At 46.0% G+C, this 17,500-nt stretch overlaps 1 protein-coding gene across 1 annotated transcript in view; it reads left to right on the forward strand.

Annotated features, from left to right (window-relative positions):
* prmt3 (protein arginine methyltransferase 3) overlaps positions 1 to 17,500 on the forward strand; it is a 103,218-nt gene that overhangs the window by 17,417 nt on the left and 68,301 nt on the right. The window contains exon 10 of the mRNA XM_063187878.1: positions 3,595 to 3,694. Coding sequence (XP_063043948.1) covers positions 3,595 to 3,694 — 100 coding nt within the window. The remainder of the gene's footprint in view (positions 1 to 3,594; positions 3,695 to 17,500) is intronic.

Consider the following 17,500-nt stretch of genomic DNA (forward strand, 5'->3'; position numbering starts at 1 on the left):
TGTGTGTGTGTGTGTGTGTGTACGTGTGTGCGTGTGTGCGTGCGTGCGTGCGTGCGTGCGTGAGAACAGGTCGGTAGCAGGTTGGGGGGATGGTGTGTGTGTGCGCGTGCGCGTGTGCGTGTGCGTGCACGTGCGCGTTGGGCTTACTGGCATGCGTGGGCCTCTGGGAGAGTGTGATAGCGAGCAGGGCCAGAGATAAGCATCTTGCGGGGCAGGAGCTCTCCTCCTTCTCCTCCTCCGCCACCAAGAGTAATTGCCCTGTCCCCGCTAACATTAGCTGTCATGGTAAATGGAGGATCTAGAGAGATTGATACCAAGGGGGTTGGCCTGGTCAAAAAAGACGATGATTGGGAGGTTTGGAAGTTGGGCTGTGCTGCTGTGTCGCATCGCGTCGTGTGTACTGTACGTAGAGGCACGTTGGGGAAAGGGGGTGCCTGCAGGTTAGGATAATTAACAGGTACTTAAAGCACTCAAGATATGTAAGCTTATACCATTTGAAAAAAAATCTCCCCCTCAGCAGAAAGACTGTAGAATCTTGGGTCTCCAGTAGGCATGCAAATTATCGATTAATTCATTAATCGTTATTTGATTGCCTTATCGATCGACTTACGATTAATTGATAAGCTGCGTTTTTCCCCCCAAACATCAATGTTTCTCGAAAAAAAAATACTTAATCTAAAAATTAAAAATAAAAATTGAGATAAAATACTCAATTAAATAATTCTATTTAAATTCTTTAATTCAAAGGTGATACAAATATTCCCACTTTTCACACCCCTCTTCACAAACACTCTTCACATGCCCATTTCACCTCGGTCTCTTGTCAGTTGAAATGGCGATTAATTGTGATTAATGTTTTTTAATTGATTAATGCATTGATCGATTAAAGTTGATTCATCGATTAATCGTTTGCATCCCTAGTCTCCAGTAGAGCATGACACGGGAGTAAAAGAAACAAATCCCATCCCATCCCGTCCTGAAAAGAATGTCTCCCAATCCTGCCCACTCCCACTCAAAATCAATCCCACTCCCGTTTCATAGGCTTTTTAAATGAAAAAATAAGCAAGCATTCCCGCTCTCATTCATTTTTATTCCCGCTCCTGCCCGCTCCCATTCATCTTTATTTCCGCTCCTGCCCGCTCCCGTTCATCTTCAGAACCCGCGGGACCCACGGGAATTCCTGAAAAATGTCATCCTCTAGTCTCCAGTCCCCAACGTGATGTCTTGACGTGCTTTATGGGGAAAATAACAGGCAATTTTTGATATAATATTAATAAAATAGAAATGGTGATAGTTTAAATACTACTAACAAGAACATTATGAAAATGCAAAAGACACATAGCCTACACCACAACCTTTAACTGCCTGTAGACTAGTGGTTGTCCCCTACTTTTGGCCAGTTCTCATAGTTGGAATTATAGAGGGTAACGCTGGGAGGGGGGGTGTCACAGTACAGCAAGGCCATGCTGCCTGAAACGTCACAATATTAAAATGAGTGAAACGGGAGCTTGCATTGCTAACTTAACTTTCAGTTTTCATGTCACTTTGCTAGTCCTGCACCCCAAACATTTTTGAGATGGATGTGCATGTTTTATGTTTTTTTGTTGTTAAACTTGGGATCAGGACACGCGGCCCTCAAAGACACAAAAATAGCTATTTTTCTAATGCCATCATTAGAGTAATTCATGTAAAGATGGCACCATAGCCATGGTAGACAGGCAATTCACCCTCACACCAACCCCCCTCTTGTTTTAATCCTACACAGTCCAAGTATCTTCATTAATCAACAAATAAGTATGTTTAAATCCTGCCACTGAGAACTCTTGGATTTAGCCATCCAAACTCTTTACAGGTGTGCGGTTCAGAGTTGTAAATGTTTCCAGAGTGCCATGGCCAGTTGTCTTGGTCTCCACGGTAACGTTGATAAATCAGCCTCCCTGCCCTGGGATACTTTGTCTCCATCTACAGTTGCTAAGTGCAGCTGGACCAGTCTCACCTTTGGTGCTGCTGTATACTATATATATATTGATGCATCATACATTTTTGGACGTGAAGTCGAAAGAAACCTTAACCAACCTTTTTTCACATCTCTCTCTTGTGTGATGGCATTATCCTTTAAATCCTTTTAAACAAATATATTTTATTTATAAATATATTTAGGGGTGGGCAAACATGAAAATCTTTAATCGCATTAACTCAATGACTTTCTGTGATTAATCGCGATTAATCGCATAGCGCGCGAAACCCAAAAATAATAATAATCAATCAAAAATAAAATAAATAATAAATAAAAAAAATAAAAAAAAATTAATAAAATAAAATAATTAATAATAATTTGCATGTGTACTGTGTAGATAACCTATGTAGGTCTAATATAATACTGCACAATGGAAATGTAGGCTATTTGCCAACCTATCAGGCTATATGCCTATCCAATGTAGGCCTACAAATGAGAGAAATGATTGAATACAATATTACACTAGGGCTATTTAAGATTAAGATTATTGTTGGCTACTGAAACTGATATATTAGAAATTAGAAACTCAAATTATGATGGTCTACATGGGCCTACAAGAAAAAAAAAACTTGTCACTTAAAAAAAACCTATATGTTAAAACGGCTTGCCATAGGCGTGCGTCTGTGAGATATGTCCCGCCTTCTCTCACTGTCAAAGACTCCCACCTTCTCTCTTATCTGTCGCTATTTTTAAGGTGTTTCAGCGACTAGAAACTAATTGACTGTCTGTTGGCATTGACAGCAATTACATCTTTCAAAACAATAACGTTGACATGACTAACACTATCTTAAATGCTGACGAAGTTGCCGATGTCGCGAAATCATAGCCTACCATGTTGATGCAGCCTACTATGCACGCACAGCCAAAACGTTGCGTGAGGAATGTAATATCTCGCGGTTCGCTTTTTGATCAGGGCTTTAGTAAGTCCGCGTGGCGTTATTGACAGCTGATAGACAGCCAGCACAACAGTACCCTTTTCATGCTGACCTTACAATAGACTAACCTTGCGAGCTGCAAAGGCGAGCCACATGCTGCTCGAGAGTTGCGCAAGGAGGACCAGAACTGTACCGAAAATGTCCATTCAGAAGTTGACGTCCTTCTGTAGGCTATGCCTGTTTTGTTTTGACTACTTTTCTAGACATTGGTCTTCTCTGTCAGCAGTCACTGGAAGCAGCAACAAGCGCGCTGACGCTTTCAAAATAAAACCCACGAACGACGGTCATAAAAGGCAAAAAAACAAAAAACTAAAAAAACACGAAAAAACCCTGCTGCGTTATAATGTTAACAAAATTGTCGGGCGATATTGACCTCAATAGTTAACGCACCGTTAACGCGTTAACGTTGCCCAGCCCTAAAATATATATATATATATTTACTTTTTACACCTTTTGGTATAACATTACATGATCTTATATGAAAATGTGTCTGTAATAAAGCTATGCATGTCTACTTTACATCTCTGTCGATGCAGGCAGTGCCACTTCAGTGGTGTGATGTGTTGTTGGAAGTATGGTATGACTTCTGTTTCAGGACATTTGTTTTACTTTCTTCATGTAATTCCAAATGTTCCATCACAGGTCCAACAACCTGCAGGACAGGATCACCCTGCTCAAGGGCAGGATAGAGGAGGTCACGCTACCGGTGGAGAAGGTCGACATCATCATCTCAGAGTGGATGGTGAGTACCGGTGGCCATGCCATTATCAGTCATTTATGGCTTATAAAATGCTAAGTATAGGCATATTTTAATTGTTTCCCAGTCAGATCTCACGCACATCCAGATCCTTTTTTGCCGGGTGTAGGGTAAAAGCATAAAGTTCATGTAGGCAAAAGATGGACCGCACACCGATGAGCTCCCATGTAATCCATTTTTAGTTGCGTAATCTTTTTCCTACATATTTTAATTGCCTGTCACAGGTTTTGAATATTGCGACATGTAGAGGGGTATTGTTGCGCATGCATGTGCTGCTTGTAGAGATACTAGAATCGGTGCGTGTAGACAAAGAGAAAATAGGGTGCAAGGATGGTTCACACACTGAATAAGAAATATTGTTAACACCTCCTGATACAGCGATTTGGAATCTGTGGGGAATATCGTGCTTCCTAACTCCACCTAACTCCACAAGACACTCAAAACCAAACATGAAACCATGTACACCATTGTAGGATTTTTCTCCTTCTTGCCATCTTTGCTGTTGCACAAGACAAGTCACACATTTGTATGTTGCACAAAGAGACCATCTAAAACAAGTTAATTTTTATTTAATTTTTTTATTAATTAATTAATTAAATTAATTTTAGTTTTTTACATGTATGGAGGAGCAGTTGATTGACATTTAGACTGGGTAATGATGAGCAGCTAACAGTTCATCTTCTGATACATCCTCTGAACTCAGGGAAGTGCTCCTCACTCATTCATAGCCGGTAAATTGCAGGAATGCCCGCTGCATCATCTAACGCTCGCTCGTAATAACTTCTGTCACGCCGGTGCTGAAACACGACGTAGACACAATCTCGCTCTCGCATGCAGGCGGACGGAGACGGAGAAATTATTTTCTTATTCATGAGCCTTCTCTTCCTCCATCCTCCTCCTCTCCTTATCTGCCCATCTGCTGACACGTCGGCATGTTGGGGGGTGTGTGTGGGAGTGGTGTGTGTGTGTGGGGGGGTGTCCGGGGGGGAGGGCATGTTTCATGTTTCACAGGCCCAGGGCTGGGGGAGAAATAGGGCCCGGGCACGTTTGGCTTAAAGGGGCCCCTCTTAATTAGCGGTGCAGAACTGACTCACCCGGTGGGCCCACGAGGGTGCAGGGCCCACCGGGAAATGCCCGGTATGCCAGATGGCCAGTGCAGCCCTGCACAGGCCCCATCTCCATCTCCCTTCTTGGGTACCCTGTCCCGTCCCGTCCAGGCCCCAGTCTCGGCCGCAGCCCCCCGGTGCCGATGCTTGCTTGGCAGTGCGGGCAAATTGAATTTCTGCGCGGCTCCGCGGTTGCCGGGGGAATGATGAAGGATGGTAGGCGTAATCTCCGGTGGCATAAACTCCGGCGGCGTTAATAAATTTGAGGATTCAGCCGTCACTTCTCATCTGAGGCGCGTGCGGACGTGACGGATGATCATACAGTGCTGAGATTGGGGGCCCTCTTTGACCTGCTGGCCCCTGTTACCTCTTTCTCTCGCTCTCTCTCTCTCTCTCTCTCTCTCTCTCTCTCTCTCTCTCTCTCTCTCCGACTTTCACTCTCTCTCCCCCCCCCTCTCTCTCCGACTCTCGCTTTCCCTCTTCCTCTCTCTATTTCTTTCTCTCTTTCTCTGTCCCTCCCTCTCTTTCCCTCTCTCTCTTTCTCTCTGTGTCTGCCCCACTGCTGTTCTCTTCTCTGTCCCTTTCTCTACCGTATTCTCTCTGCCCCTCTGTCTGCCAACCTCTCTGTCTGTCTGTCTGTCTGTTTCTCTCTCTCTCTCTCTCTCTCTCTCTCTCTCTCTCTGACTTTCTCTTTCCCTTTCCCTTTCTCTCCCTGTTTCTCTCTTCCCTGTTAGTCCCTCTTAACTTGCTGAGCAGGCAGTGGTGGCAGAACCATCATCATTGTCAGGGGTGGCGGCCACAACAGAGTAGAGGAGAAACCGACTGAAGGAGAAGTTCCTCATCCACTCTTCAGCTACGTTCACACACAATGCTGCTACTTACTAGCTTCTCGCTCGCTCGCTCGCCTACTCGCCACTCTCTCATGGAAGGTTCGGTAAACGTTCCTGCGGCTTTAACTGCCAATGCACAGGCGAGAAGTACCGAACTCTGCGTTCCAATTGGTTACTCGCTTACTCGCCTCGCTCGAAGTTGAAATATTTTCAGCTCGCGATCCGCCCACATTGCATCACTTGTACACTACTCGCCTATTCGCCTCGTTGTCTCACTGGAACATATCTGACTTCATTCGCTGAGCAAGGAACTAGCAGCAACGTGTGTGAACGAGGCTTTAGGACTAAAAAGCTATAGGTCATCATTTAGGAACTTAGTTCTGTCAGGACCATTACAGTCAAGAATGCAATGTAATGGGGGCGCTGTGGCGCAGCGCGCTAAGCCCCCCACATTTGGCCTTGCATGCCACGGGGACCCCGGTTTGAGTCCGGCCGGGGTCATTTCCCGATCCCACCCCGTCTCTCTGTCCCATTCGCTTCCTGTCACCATCTCAGACTGTCCTATCAAATAAAGGCATAAAAGCCCCTAAAAAATATCTTTAAAAAAAAGAATGCAATGTAATGCAATTTCTTTATTGAATAGTTATGAATGTGGCGGTATGGCTCTTTTTAGAGGAGTCCCCTGTTTTCCATGAGCACCACGAAAAGCAGAGATTCAGGGGACAGCGGCAACATAGGGAATGCTCACCCAATTTAAGATTAGGAAAGCCATGGACAGAGCAGGCAACATGACAAGGAGTAGCCCATGCCATGTCATACACAACAAGATGGTGCTGGGGAGGCGGTGGGTTGCGAAGAAGTGAGCAGCCAGGAGTTGGGAACAAGCAGAGAACTTTTAAAAGGTGCCAAATTTGAAACTGACCAATGAGGAGCAAGGAGAGGTGATTAGCTCATCTAGAACACCTGAGACAAATAAGCAGCAATCTTTTGACTACCATGGCCTGGCCAGAACTGACACCGGTGCTAGTATTTGGTTGGCAATGCGAAATTGTATTCGATTCGCACAGGATAAATGTTACCTGTGGACCACTGATAATTAGCAATCACCCCCACACCGCTGTGTTATTTTGTGACGCATTAGGATGAGATGAGCAAAAGCAAAATTTACTCAATTTACAGACCGGATTTCTAAATTCACGAGTTCCTGTTTTTTCCCTTTGAGTTCTTTGAGTTCCAGGAGTTGTTTTTTTGTTATCTGGTTCAATGTACACGGGATAGGGCTTCTACCACTCGCCCCTGAAATGATGTTAATCAAACCTTCGCCACTCTTCTCCATTATTCACCTCAGGTGAAGACTTGCATAGCAATGGCCCTATTGAAAAACACACCCTTCAGTGGTAAGGTTTTAAAACATTGCTTAAGTGTGCAAGGTTATGTGGTGCAGGAGCGGAAAATATCGTCGAAAATAAGCGTTGGTTTTCCCTATTGCCTCCAGATAAACCTGCACTGTGTGGGTTTGGTGGTCAGAGTAGGTATTGCAACTATGCCGCTCATTGAAACTGTGCTGCCCGAGAATAATAATGTGGTGTGTCGTTTGGAGTACCTTTTTTTACGGTTGCTTGTTTCTGTTTGCCCTCTAATGGTTCTTACTGATGCAGAGGTTGTTTCAGAAGAGTGAGTTTATGGTTGGCAGTAGAACACGGCAACAAACCGCACAGGAGAACTTGTCTGTTTTACTATGGAAACGTAACGGCTACTTGATTATATTGACGGTGTGGGAGAGGCAAGCAGTATTTCCATGGCAACGCTATTTCTAAACTGCATGGCATCTTGGCGTTAATGTGGGTGCGTACCTGCCTCTGTAGGCTTCTGTGTTACTGTGTGCCCTCTAATCTAACTCCTGGTGGCAGGAGCTTTTTTACTGATGGAGAGCATGCAGGCAAGGTCATATGAGAGGGGGCGCGCGCGCAAATGCACGCACGCACGCACACACACACACACACACACACACACACACACACACACACACACACACACACACACACACACACACACACACACACACACACACTTGCAGTGGCGCTGCTTGATTACAGATTGACCGCACGTTAACCAACGAGCAGATCTCTGGTGATTTACATAAGGGGTGAAAAATGGAAACGTGCTCGTGTGTGTGTGTTAGACAAGGATGAGGACGATTAGTGTCCATTCCCCCAGTACCACTTGCATCTGCTGAGGTATCCAAGCTGGAGGGGGTGGTAGTGGTGTGTGTCTGTGTGTGTGTGTCTGTGTGTGTGCCTGCGCATGTGTGTGCGTGCGTGCGAGAGTTTAGGGGATGGGAGGGTTGTGTGGAGGGGATAGGAGTTTGTGCGTGTGTGTGTGCGTGTGTGCTTGCGTGTGTGCTTGCGTGTGTGTGTGTGTGTGCTTGTGCGTTTGTGTGTGAAGGGGGATTTTATATGTGCTTGAGTGTGAGTTTAGGGAATGGGGTGTGTGTGTGTGTGTGTGTGTGTGTGTGTGTGTGTGTGTGTGTGTGTGTGTGTGTGTGTGTGTGTGTGTGTGTGTGTGTGTGTTTGAGTTGATGGGAGAAGTATGTGTCGGCCATGTCAGCGTGTGGTCTGTACAGTAGGGAGCTGAGCTGACCTGGGACAGCCCTGGTGAGTACTACATCGTGTGTACATGTGTGTGGTGTGTGTGTGTGTGTGTGTGTGTGTGTGTGTGTCTGAGCTGAGCTGAGCTGAGCTGAGCTGGGGCAGCTTGGTGATATGAGCACTACACGACATCATCGTTTCCCATGCAAGCATTGTCTTCTGTGATGATGACGCTACAGTGCTGGGATACACACAACTGTGGATACGCATGGCATGTGCACAGTCATTGGCACAAAATATCTGCTCTGAATGGGAGAAATCCACCACCACCCTCGCCCGTGAAGTGACACGGTAACATTGACTGACCGACAGGGGGGGATAAAGGGGTCAGTTGTCCCAGGCCCAGAGAATGGAGGGGCCCAGAATTGGGACGCCATTACATTGTAGGTATTGAGTGGGGGGCCCATCCTGAGGGCTTTGTCCTGGGCCCAGCAAAAGCTGTCAGCGGCCCTGGTAAGTGACACTCCCCTCCTCCCTCCCCAAATGACTACCCCAACGCCAGTACTGTACTCTCGTCCCTTTTTTCACCTGCTACAGTGAGGCAGCCTCACTATGGATGATGCCAGCCAAGTCCCTTCTTTGTTGTTGTATTTCTGTTGGCCTCTCCTCTCCTCTCCTCTCCTCTCCTCTCCTCTCCTCTCCTCTCCTCTGCTCCGCTCCGCTAATGTCTCTGAACAGAACAGTGTCAGGTACAAAAATGGGTCATGGCTCGCGTGCCAAAACAGCCAGAGGCGCCGCTTTTGCAGAGGACGAGCCCAGCAAAGTTCATCCCTAAAATTAGTAACTTTTCCAGCAGCAGCAGCAGCAGCCGCAGCACTACACCCCCCCCCCATCTCTTACAACCCTACCCCCCCCCCCCCAATCCTCCCTCTTCTCATCATCACTGCTGCCCAGTCCCCCGTGCTGCTATTTGGATAGATAGCACTGCTCACATGTAACCACCGAGTCAGATCTCCATAAACGAAAGCAGAAGGACAGCAACACACATACTCAAAAAAAGGCTTACACACAGACAACGCAGACAGACGCAACACACACACACACACACACAGAGTCGAAGAACACGTGCACGTGCACACACACTCTCTCTCACAGCGTCACAGGAGAGTGGTTTCCCCACTAAGGGCCCTCATGTTTTTCCATTTGCCTTTGTGATGTAGGAACATTTCTCCAGTTGTGTAGTGCTTGCGTGCGTGTGTGTCTGTTTCTGTGTTTGTGTCTGTGTGTGTTTGTGTGTTTGTGTGTCTGTGTGTGTTTCTGTGTGTTTGTGTTTCTTGCTGTGTGCCTGTGTGTCTGTGTGTCTCTGTGTTTGTGTTTCTTGCTGTGTGCCTGTGTGTCTGTGTGTCTGTGTGCTTGTGTTTCTTGCTGTGTGCCTGTGTGTCTGTGTGTTTGTGTGTCTGTGTGTGTTTCTGTGTGTTTGTGTTTCTTGCTGTGTGTCTGTGTTTCTGTGTGTTTGTGTTTCTTGCTGTGTGCCTGTGTGTCTGTGTGTTTGTGTTTCTTGCTGTGTGCCTGTGTGTCTGTGTGCTTGTGTTTCTTTCTGTGTGTCTGTGTGTCTGTGTGCTTGTGTTTCTTGCTGTGTGCCTGTGTGTTTGTGTGTTTGTGTGTCTGAGTGTGTTTTTGTGTGTTTGTGTTTCTTGCTGTGTGTCTGTGTTTCTGTGTGTTTGTGTTTCTTGCTGTGTGTCTGTGTGTCTGTGTGCTTGTGTTTCTTGCTGTGTGCCTGTGTGTCTGTGTGTCTGTGTGTTTGTGTTTCTTGCTGTGTGCCTGTGTGTCTGTGTGTCTGTGTGTTTGTGTTTCTTGCTGTGTGTCTGTGTGTCTGTGTGTTTGTGTTTCTTGCTGTGTGCCTGTGTGTCTGTGTGTCTGTGTGCTTGTGTTTCTTGCTGTGTGTCTGTGTGTCTGTGTGTCTGTGTGCTTGTGTTTCTTGCTGTGTGTCTGTGTGTCTGTGTGTCTGTGTGCTTGTGTTTCTTGCTGTGTGCCTGTGTGTCTGTGTGTCTGTGTGCTTGTGTTTCTTGCTGTGTGCCTGTGTGTCTGTGTGCTTGTGTTTCTTGCTGTGTGCCTGTGTGTCTGTGTGTCTGTGTGCTTGTGTTTCTTGCTGTGTGCCTGTGTGTCTGTGTGTCTGTGTGCTTGTGTTTCTTGCTGTGTGTCTGTGTGTCTGTGTGCTTGTGTTTCTTGCTGTGTGTCTGTGTGTCTGTGTGCTTGTGTTTCTTGCTGTGTGCCTGTGTGTCTGTGTGTCTGTGTGCTTGTGTTTCTTGCTGTGTGCCTGTGTGTCTGTGTGCTTGTGTTTCTTGCTGTGTGCCTGTGTGTCTGTGTGTCTGTGTGCTTGTGTTTCTTTCTGTGTGCCTCTGCATGTGTGTGAGTGTTTGTGTGCATGTACTACTCTAGCACCCACCATGATGACAAATGAAGTGAGTGGGTCCAGTCCAGTCCGGACATATTAAAGTGAGATTAGGGTCATGAAAGGCACCATCCATCCATCGGCTACTGCCAGCCGACCCCCTCCCAGCCCTGACCCCCCCCACACACACACACTACTGCTCCTGCTGCAGAACTCCCATGGAGAGGAAGGTGGCAGTCATGGGCAGCCATGGGTCAATGGCTAGAACACTGGCCTTTAATTCAGAGGGTTGCGGGTTCAAATCCCATTCTTACCAGCACCTTCACCCATGGCTGAAGTGCCTTTTATAAAGGCACCTGACCCCTCATTGCTCCAGGGCCTGTAAGCAATACCCTGTACCTAAATAACTGTAAGTCGCTTTTGATTTTTTTTAAATGTCAGCTTAGTGTAATGTAAAATGTCAGTGCTCAGTCATAGTGGTCATGCAGTTGACCCTCAGCGCCCCCCACTTCCATGCCCCTGGTGCATTTGCCTCACTCATGCTTCTTCTGAGGGGTGGGATTGGTGTTGAGTACCAGGGCACAATCCACCAACCCGACACTGACGTATTCAGGGAAAAGAGGCGGTTCTCAGTAGGGCTGTCCTAAACGATTATTTTTCTCCCGATTAATCTATCAACTATTTCTTTCGAATAGTTGATTAGTCAAACGATTATTTTTTCAAGTACTCTAGCACTTTAAACTTCAAGGAAATTAGGGAAAAAAGAAATAGACAGTTAAAGTTAGGTCCCTGAGCTCACAATGAGCTTTAAATCATGATAGTAGCTTATTTACTCCAAGATACAACGTCCAATTCATACGTGCTGGGCAATTTTAGGTTTCAGTAAAGTAATAAAGCATTAGTTATCCAAGTAAAAAAGCATTGAATTAAATGAAACGATTAGTCGACTATGAAAATTCTTGTCGACTAATTTTTATAGTTGACTAGTCACGATTAGTCGATTAATCGTCCCAGCCCTAGTTCTCAGTCATAGTGGTCATGCATTTGACCCTCAGCGCCTCCTGGTGCATTTGCCTCACTCATGCTTCTTCTGGGGGGGTGGGATTGGTGTTGAGTACCAGGGCACAGACCACACCCCCACCACGCCCCGCCGACCCGACCCTGACGTATTCAGGGGAAAGAGGCGTTTCTCAGTCATAGTGGTCATGCAGTTGACCCCCACCGCACCCCACTTCCATGCTCCTGGTGCATTTGCCCAACTCGTACTTCTTTGGGGGTGGTATTGGTATTGAGAACCAGGGTACAGACTAGCCAGGCCGCGCCCTCCTACTGACGCAACACCTGACTAGTCAGGTCAAGAGCAATGCAAGTACTTTCTGAGTTCCCGAAAATAGGGGATCTCCTTTCACTTTGTCGGGAAGCAAACAACCATAAGCAAACCAAGGGAGACGGGTCAACCATGCCGTTTGGGAAATTATAATTGTTATGCTCTTGGCCAGACCAAGTCTCGAAAAGATTTGAACGTCGATGATAATCAGGCTAGGTACAGACTGCCACGTGCTGATGGGAGCTGCACATCAAGCTGAGCTACAAAGCCATGACTGACAACTTATTACAATAGCACCCCAAAGGGTTAGGGAAAGTGAAAGCGAAAGCCCAACTGGGAAACGACTTTTTTTGGGATATATATCAACCTATTGGTAACTCATATCGTCAAAGCAACCCATCTCGACAGAACATAGACCACTGGCGGCCTGTCTGAGGGGAGGGCCCCCAGCCCACACTTTAGCCCAGCGGTTCCCAAACTTTTCCCCCTGCGCACCCCCTTGTGCATTTCAATATGGTTCGTGCACCCCCTAAGCGAATATTTTGGTGTGCTGATGGCCACTAAAGTATGATTCACTGCACATTAGGCACAGTTGTTTTGGGGAAGCGTCTTTTCCAATAGTCTAGGAGTTAAACTGCACTTCAGATTAGGGCTGCACGATTATGGAAAAAATCATAATCACGATTATTTTGGTCAAAATCATAATCACGATTATTAATCACGATTATTGATTTTTGCAGATTTCTTTGAAAATTATAACAAGATGAAATATAACCAAGAATGAATTACATACGGGATGAGCAAAATAAAATGAATTGTAATAATTATGTAAAGGCAATAGCATGAAACTTAAGTGGACAGATTTCAGGCCAGAAACACCAGCCTGTCAGTATGTTCTGGCTTCAAGGACGCTATCAAAAGTAGGTCATTATTACCACGATAAAATCACCATTAAAATCATGAGTTCGATTTCACTATGTTATCACGATTTTGATTATTTTTCGTTTAATTGTGCAGCCCTACTTCAGATGGACCCTTCCAGCATACAACTCACCATACAATTAAAAACTACTTCATGTTCATTAATGCTGGATAAAAACTCACATATCCACCATTGCTCTATTTAGCTCACGCACCCCCTTATGACAGGCTGCCCACCCCCAGGGGTGCACGCACCACAGTTTGGGAAACCCTGCTCTAGCCCATTCTCTTTAAATGGAGTCTTTTGGAGCTTGCTGTTCTCTTGAATAGGTTAGGTCTCAATGGGCCTGTCCCTCTGTGTGCTTGGTTGTAAATGTTGGCGTCTGAGTAAAATGCCAACAGCTTTGAGAGCCTGTTAGATGAGGAGAGGAGGTTGAGTGCAGAGTGCAGTATGCCAGCTATGGGAGTGTATATAGCTATGGGAGTGTATATACGTAGTGTTCATTCCCTTTGAGAAGAAACCCCTTCACCCTTCCCTCTCTCCCTCTCTCCCTGTCTGTCTCTCTCCCTCTCCCTCTCCCTTCCTCCCATCAAAAACTTCTTCAGGGGCTGTCAGCTCGTCACATGTCGGGGTGTGTGTGTGTGTGTGTGTGTGTGTGTGTGTGCGCGTGCGCGCGCGCGTGCGCGTGCGCGCGTGCGTGTGTGCGTGTGTCTGTGTGCGTGTGTCTGTGTGTGTGCGCGTAGCCGTCTGTGCGACCGTGTCCGGGCGGTTTAATAAATCAGAAGGAGGGGTAATTTTCGGTGGGACGAGGCGTTGTCTGGCAGAGGGGCTTTTGAAAGACGGCACAAAGGCGGCGTCGTGTCATTTCATAACTCAGCAAATTGATCCGCACTTGAAGCACAGGGGAAAAACAAACAGGCCACTGGAGATAAGAAAGAAAGAACGGGAAAGAATATAGAGGGGTGGGATTGGGGTGTGGTGGTGTGTGGTGTGATGGTGAAAGGGAGAGAAAATAGAGGGTTGGGGGTGGGGGTGGAGGTGGAGGGTGGAAGGGAAGAGAGACTGGGAGGGAGGAGGGAGAGAGGGAGGAAGACAGTGGTGGTGGTGGAGGGGGGTGGTGGAAGGGAAGAGAGACTGGGAGGGAGGGAGGGAGGGAAGGAAGAAGACAGTGGGAGACAGAGTTGGAGAAAGGGCCAGAGACCGAGGACAAGAATGGGGACAAAAACAGAGCAAACAGTAAGGGTGAGTGAGCAGACGGCGGAGCCCTGGCACGCACGGACACGCACGGACACGCACGCACGCACGCACGCACGCACGCACGCACGCACGCACGCACGCACGCACGCACGCACGCACGCACGCACGCACGCACGCACGCACGCACGCACGCACACCTTTGTGCCCAGTACAAACAATTGTTTTTTTATACTTTTTCCAGTCATAACAAAAGTACAGACAAAAACGCTACCAGTTCCATTAAGAGGAATTTCCTACCTTAGTGGGGACATCTGGCCCCCACAATGGTTGTTGGGTGTATGCAGTGCACGCACACAAGCACGCACGCACGCACGCATGGGCAGAGCAAAAAAAAAGAAGAAGAAAAAAAGCGGTGGTCACCAGACAGACCCATCATTCTTCCGCCTCTGATTCCATTCATCTATTTGTCCAGTCTCTCTCTTGTGCTGTCTGGACATGAAGGAAATAAGACTGCACTCTCACTGAGCCCCCTCACAGGTGAGGTGACAAATTCAGTAATCTCCCAAACACCAGGACCAGAGATATCTATAGACACATAGGCCCTCATTTATCAAAGTGGCGTACGACGAGAATCATACGTACGTCGTGCGTACGTTCTTTTCCTACGACCAGTTGGCATTTATCAAATCTCGTCGTAAGCGCAGGAAAGATGAAATCCGTACGACTGCTCTCAGACGGTGTACGCCGTTTTCAAGTTGGACTTGAGATAACTATGATCACCAACTTGAGCAGTAGTTGTAGCGCAACAACTCATCAACATAACTATGTAGGCTACATAATTACAAAACGTTTTTACATTGTATATTTTGGCTATAACCGAACTTCTACTTGTTTGAATTGGCGCACCCTTCCTGGGAGCGCTGTGTTAATTTACTAGGCTACAGTAGGTCAACAACTACAAGAGACTTGTAATTTGTGATTTCAAGTCAAGTCAAGTCAAATCAGCTTTTACTGAGACTTTCTGTCATTTGACATGATGTGTGAATAATTGTGCAATATACAGCTGCATATTGAAATGTGCCTTCAGTCATGGGATCAATGGACCGACGTCCCTTCTTTTTAACAGCTGGGAGTTCAGGCGCTCATCAATAAATAGCATACAGTAATAATCTTCCGGTTGAGTTTCACCGTTTCGCACACATCGACTATCCAAATAGGCTACACCTGACACGTGTGTGTCCGATAACACGTAATGGTCGTTCATTAAGGTGGCAAAAAGGCTATTCCCTCGAAGGACTGGAGCGCAGGGGAGAAGCAGGGCGCACATGAGCGTGAGAAGGACAGCGCACTGGACATGTAAAACTCTCCTTCCCTAATAAGTGGTTTGGGCACTGTTTGTCAGCCATTTTCTTGACATCGTTTAAAAAAGTTTAGAAAAAAAAATTGGCCTATCATTATCTTCATTATTTCTGCTGTAGTCAATCAAACATTTCATTGTAACCAACATTATTTGGAAATCAATCTCTACCCCTTCCATATTGAGAACCGAAACACTGTTGACTATTGCTGTTGGTTATTTCCACGTGTTATTTTGTTGTCTACCTCGCGTAAAGCCTAATTTCAAGCCGGTTTGCGTCTCTCCATGTCGCAAAATCAGGGGTGTGGTCTCCTTCCCGCCGTTCTAGAGAAGGTGTGAGTATTCTAATTACGTTGGTTTTCAGATGCTGGATTTATCAACAGCCGCTCACTCTTACGATGGGATTGGAGAGGTACGCATGTTCAGTAAATCTCACGTGAGCCTCGGCGTACGACGAGATCTGCGCTTATTTCTGCGATGGTTTCTACGCAAGTTTGATAAATGAGGCCCATAGGACCTGGGTCCGTGTATATTTTGGTATTAGGATTTTCCCTTTATGAATGGAAATTTTAAAAACGAAAAAGGACTGGTCCATTTTTCCGTTTGTGTTGACTTTGAATTTCAGTTTTTGAAATGTAATTAAAAAATGAAAATGAAAGGAAAATGCTGCGTAATTCAATTGTTGGTTTTGGGTTTCAAAACTAAAGTCAAATAAACCCGTCGTTTTTTTTTTTTGATTTCCATTCAAAAAGGGAAAATCCAAATGCCAAAATATACACGGACCTATCTGCCCCCTTTATTTGGCCTTGGACTCTGGTGCTGTAAACTAAGGGTGTGTTCAGAATGTGTGTATCAGGATACGTATCGCGGGGATCTTCAATACTGAGGCATCAGTATTGATATGTCATGTGCAACAAACAATTCATTTATCAAGTTGCTGAAACTGCATCTGACAGTGGCTCCTTACTATGCTGTTGCCCAACGGCTTTGTGAAGGCCATGTTCTACATACAAAAAAGCGACATTTGATTATACCAATGTCTGTTTTCTTAAAAAAGTAAAAAATAAAATAAAAACTTTTTTTTAAAAGTCCAAAATATCAGGATATATATTGTAGTGAAGACCACGTGTCGGGATGCACATGTATCGCAATACGTATTGTATCGTGAGCCCTGTATAGGGATGTGTATTGTATCGTGAGATGGTTGCCAATACCCTCCCCTACTGTAAACACACTTACACTTCCCCACAGCCGCTCCATTAGCAATTGAAGCAGGTCTTTACAAACGGCAGGTGTGTAATGTGATTTTAAGTGTCTTGTTTGTGTCTCTCTCTCTCTCTCTCTCTGTTTTGTTTTGGCCCGAATGGAACATCTTATGCTGTGCGTGTCCTGTTGAAACTGTTGTAAAATTCTTTTGTGCTAGTGAGTGGGTATTGTTTTATTGTACTAGTGAGTGGATATTGTCTGTGTCTCTGTTTGGTTGTCTCTGTTTTTCTCTTTTTCCTTTTCTACATCTACCTTGTGTGTGTGTGTGTGTGTGTGTGTGTGTGTGTGTGTGCGGTTGCCTGATGTGTGTCTGCAGTTGCTGTGTGTGTGTGTGCGGTTGCCTGATGTGTGTCTGCAGTTGCTGTGTGTGTGTGTGTGTGTGTGTGTGTGTATTCTGTGTGTGTATTCTCTGTGTGTGTGTATTCTGTGTGTGTGTGTGTATTCTGTGTGTGTGTGTATTCTGTGTGTGTGTGTGTGTGTGTGTGTGTGTGTGCGTGTGTGCATGTGTGTGTGTGTATCTATTAGAGCTGGGCGGTTTACGGTTAAAAAACCGTGATCTCGGTTTCACCTACACAAGGTTCTCTTTTTGATGAGAGACGGTTTTGTTGTTGTTGTTCATAGGCCTACAAGGCTATGTGCATGAACTTCATACTTCGTGTCACACTTCATTTCAACTCCAAGTCCACTGTTGCTTTTCTACTAGGAAATGTCAACACAATTTAAGATGTTGATTGAAGCAATACAAATAATTGGTTAATCGCGCTAAAGAAGCTGGTGAGAGTGAAGCATAGCCTAATGAAGAACCC

Source organism: Engraulis encrasicolus, chromosome 22 (assembly GCF_034702125.1).
Source record: "Engraulis encrasicolus isolate BLACKSEA-1 chromosome 22, IST_EnEncr_1.0, whole genome shotgun sequence".
NCBI classification, from domain to species: domain Eukaryota; kingdom Metazoa; phylum Chordata; class Actinopteri; order Clupeiformes; family Engraulidae; genus Engraulis; species Engraulis encrasicolus.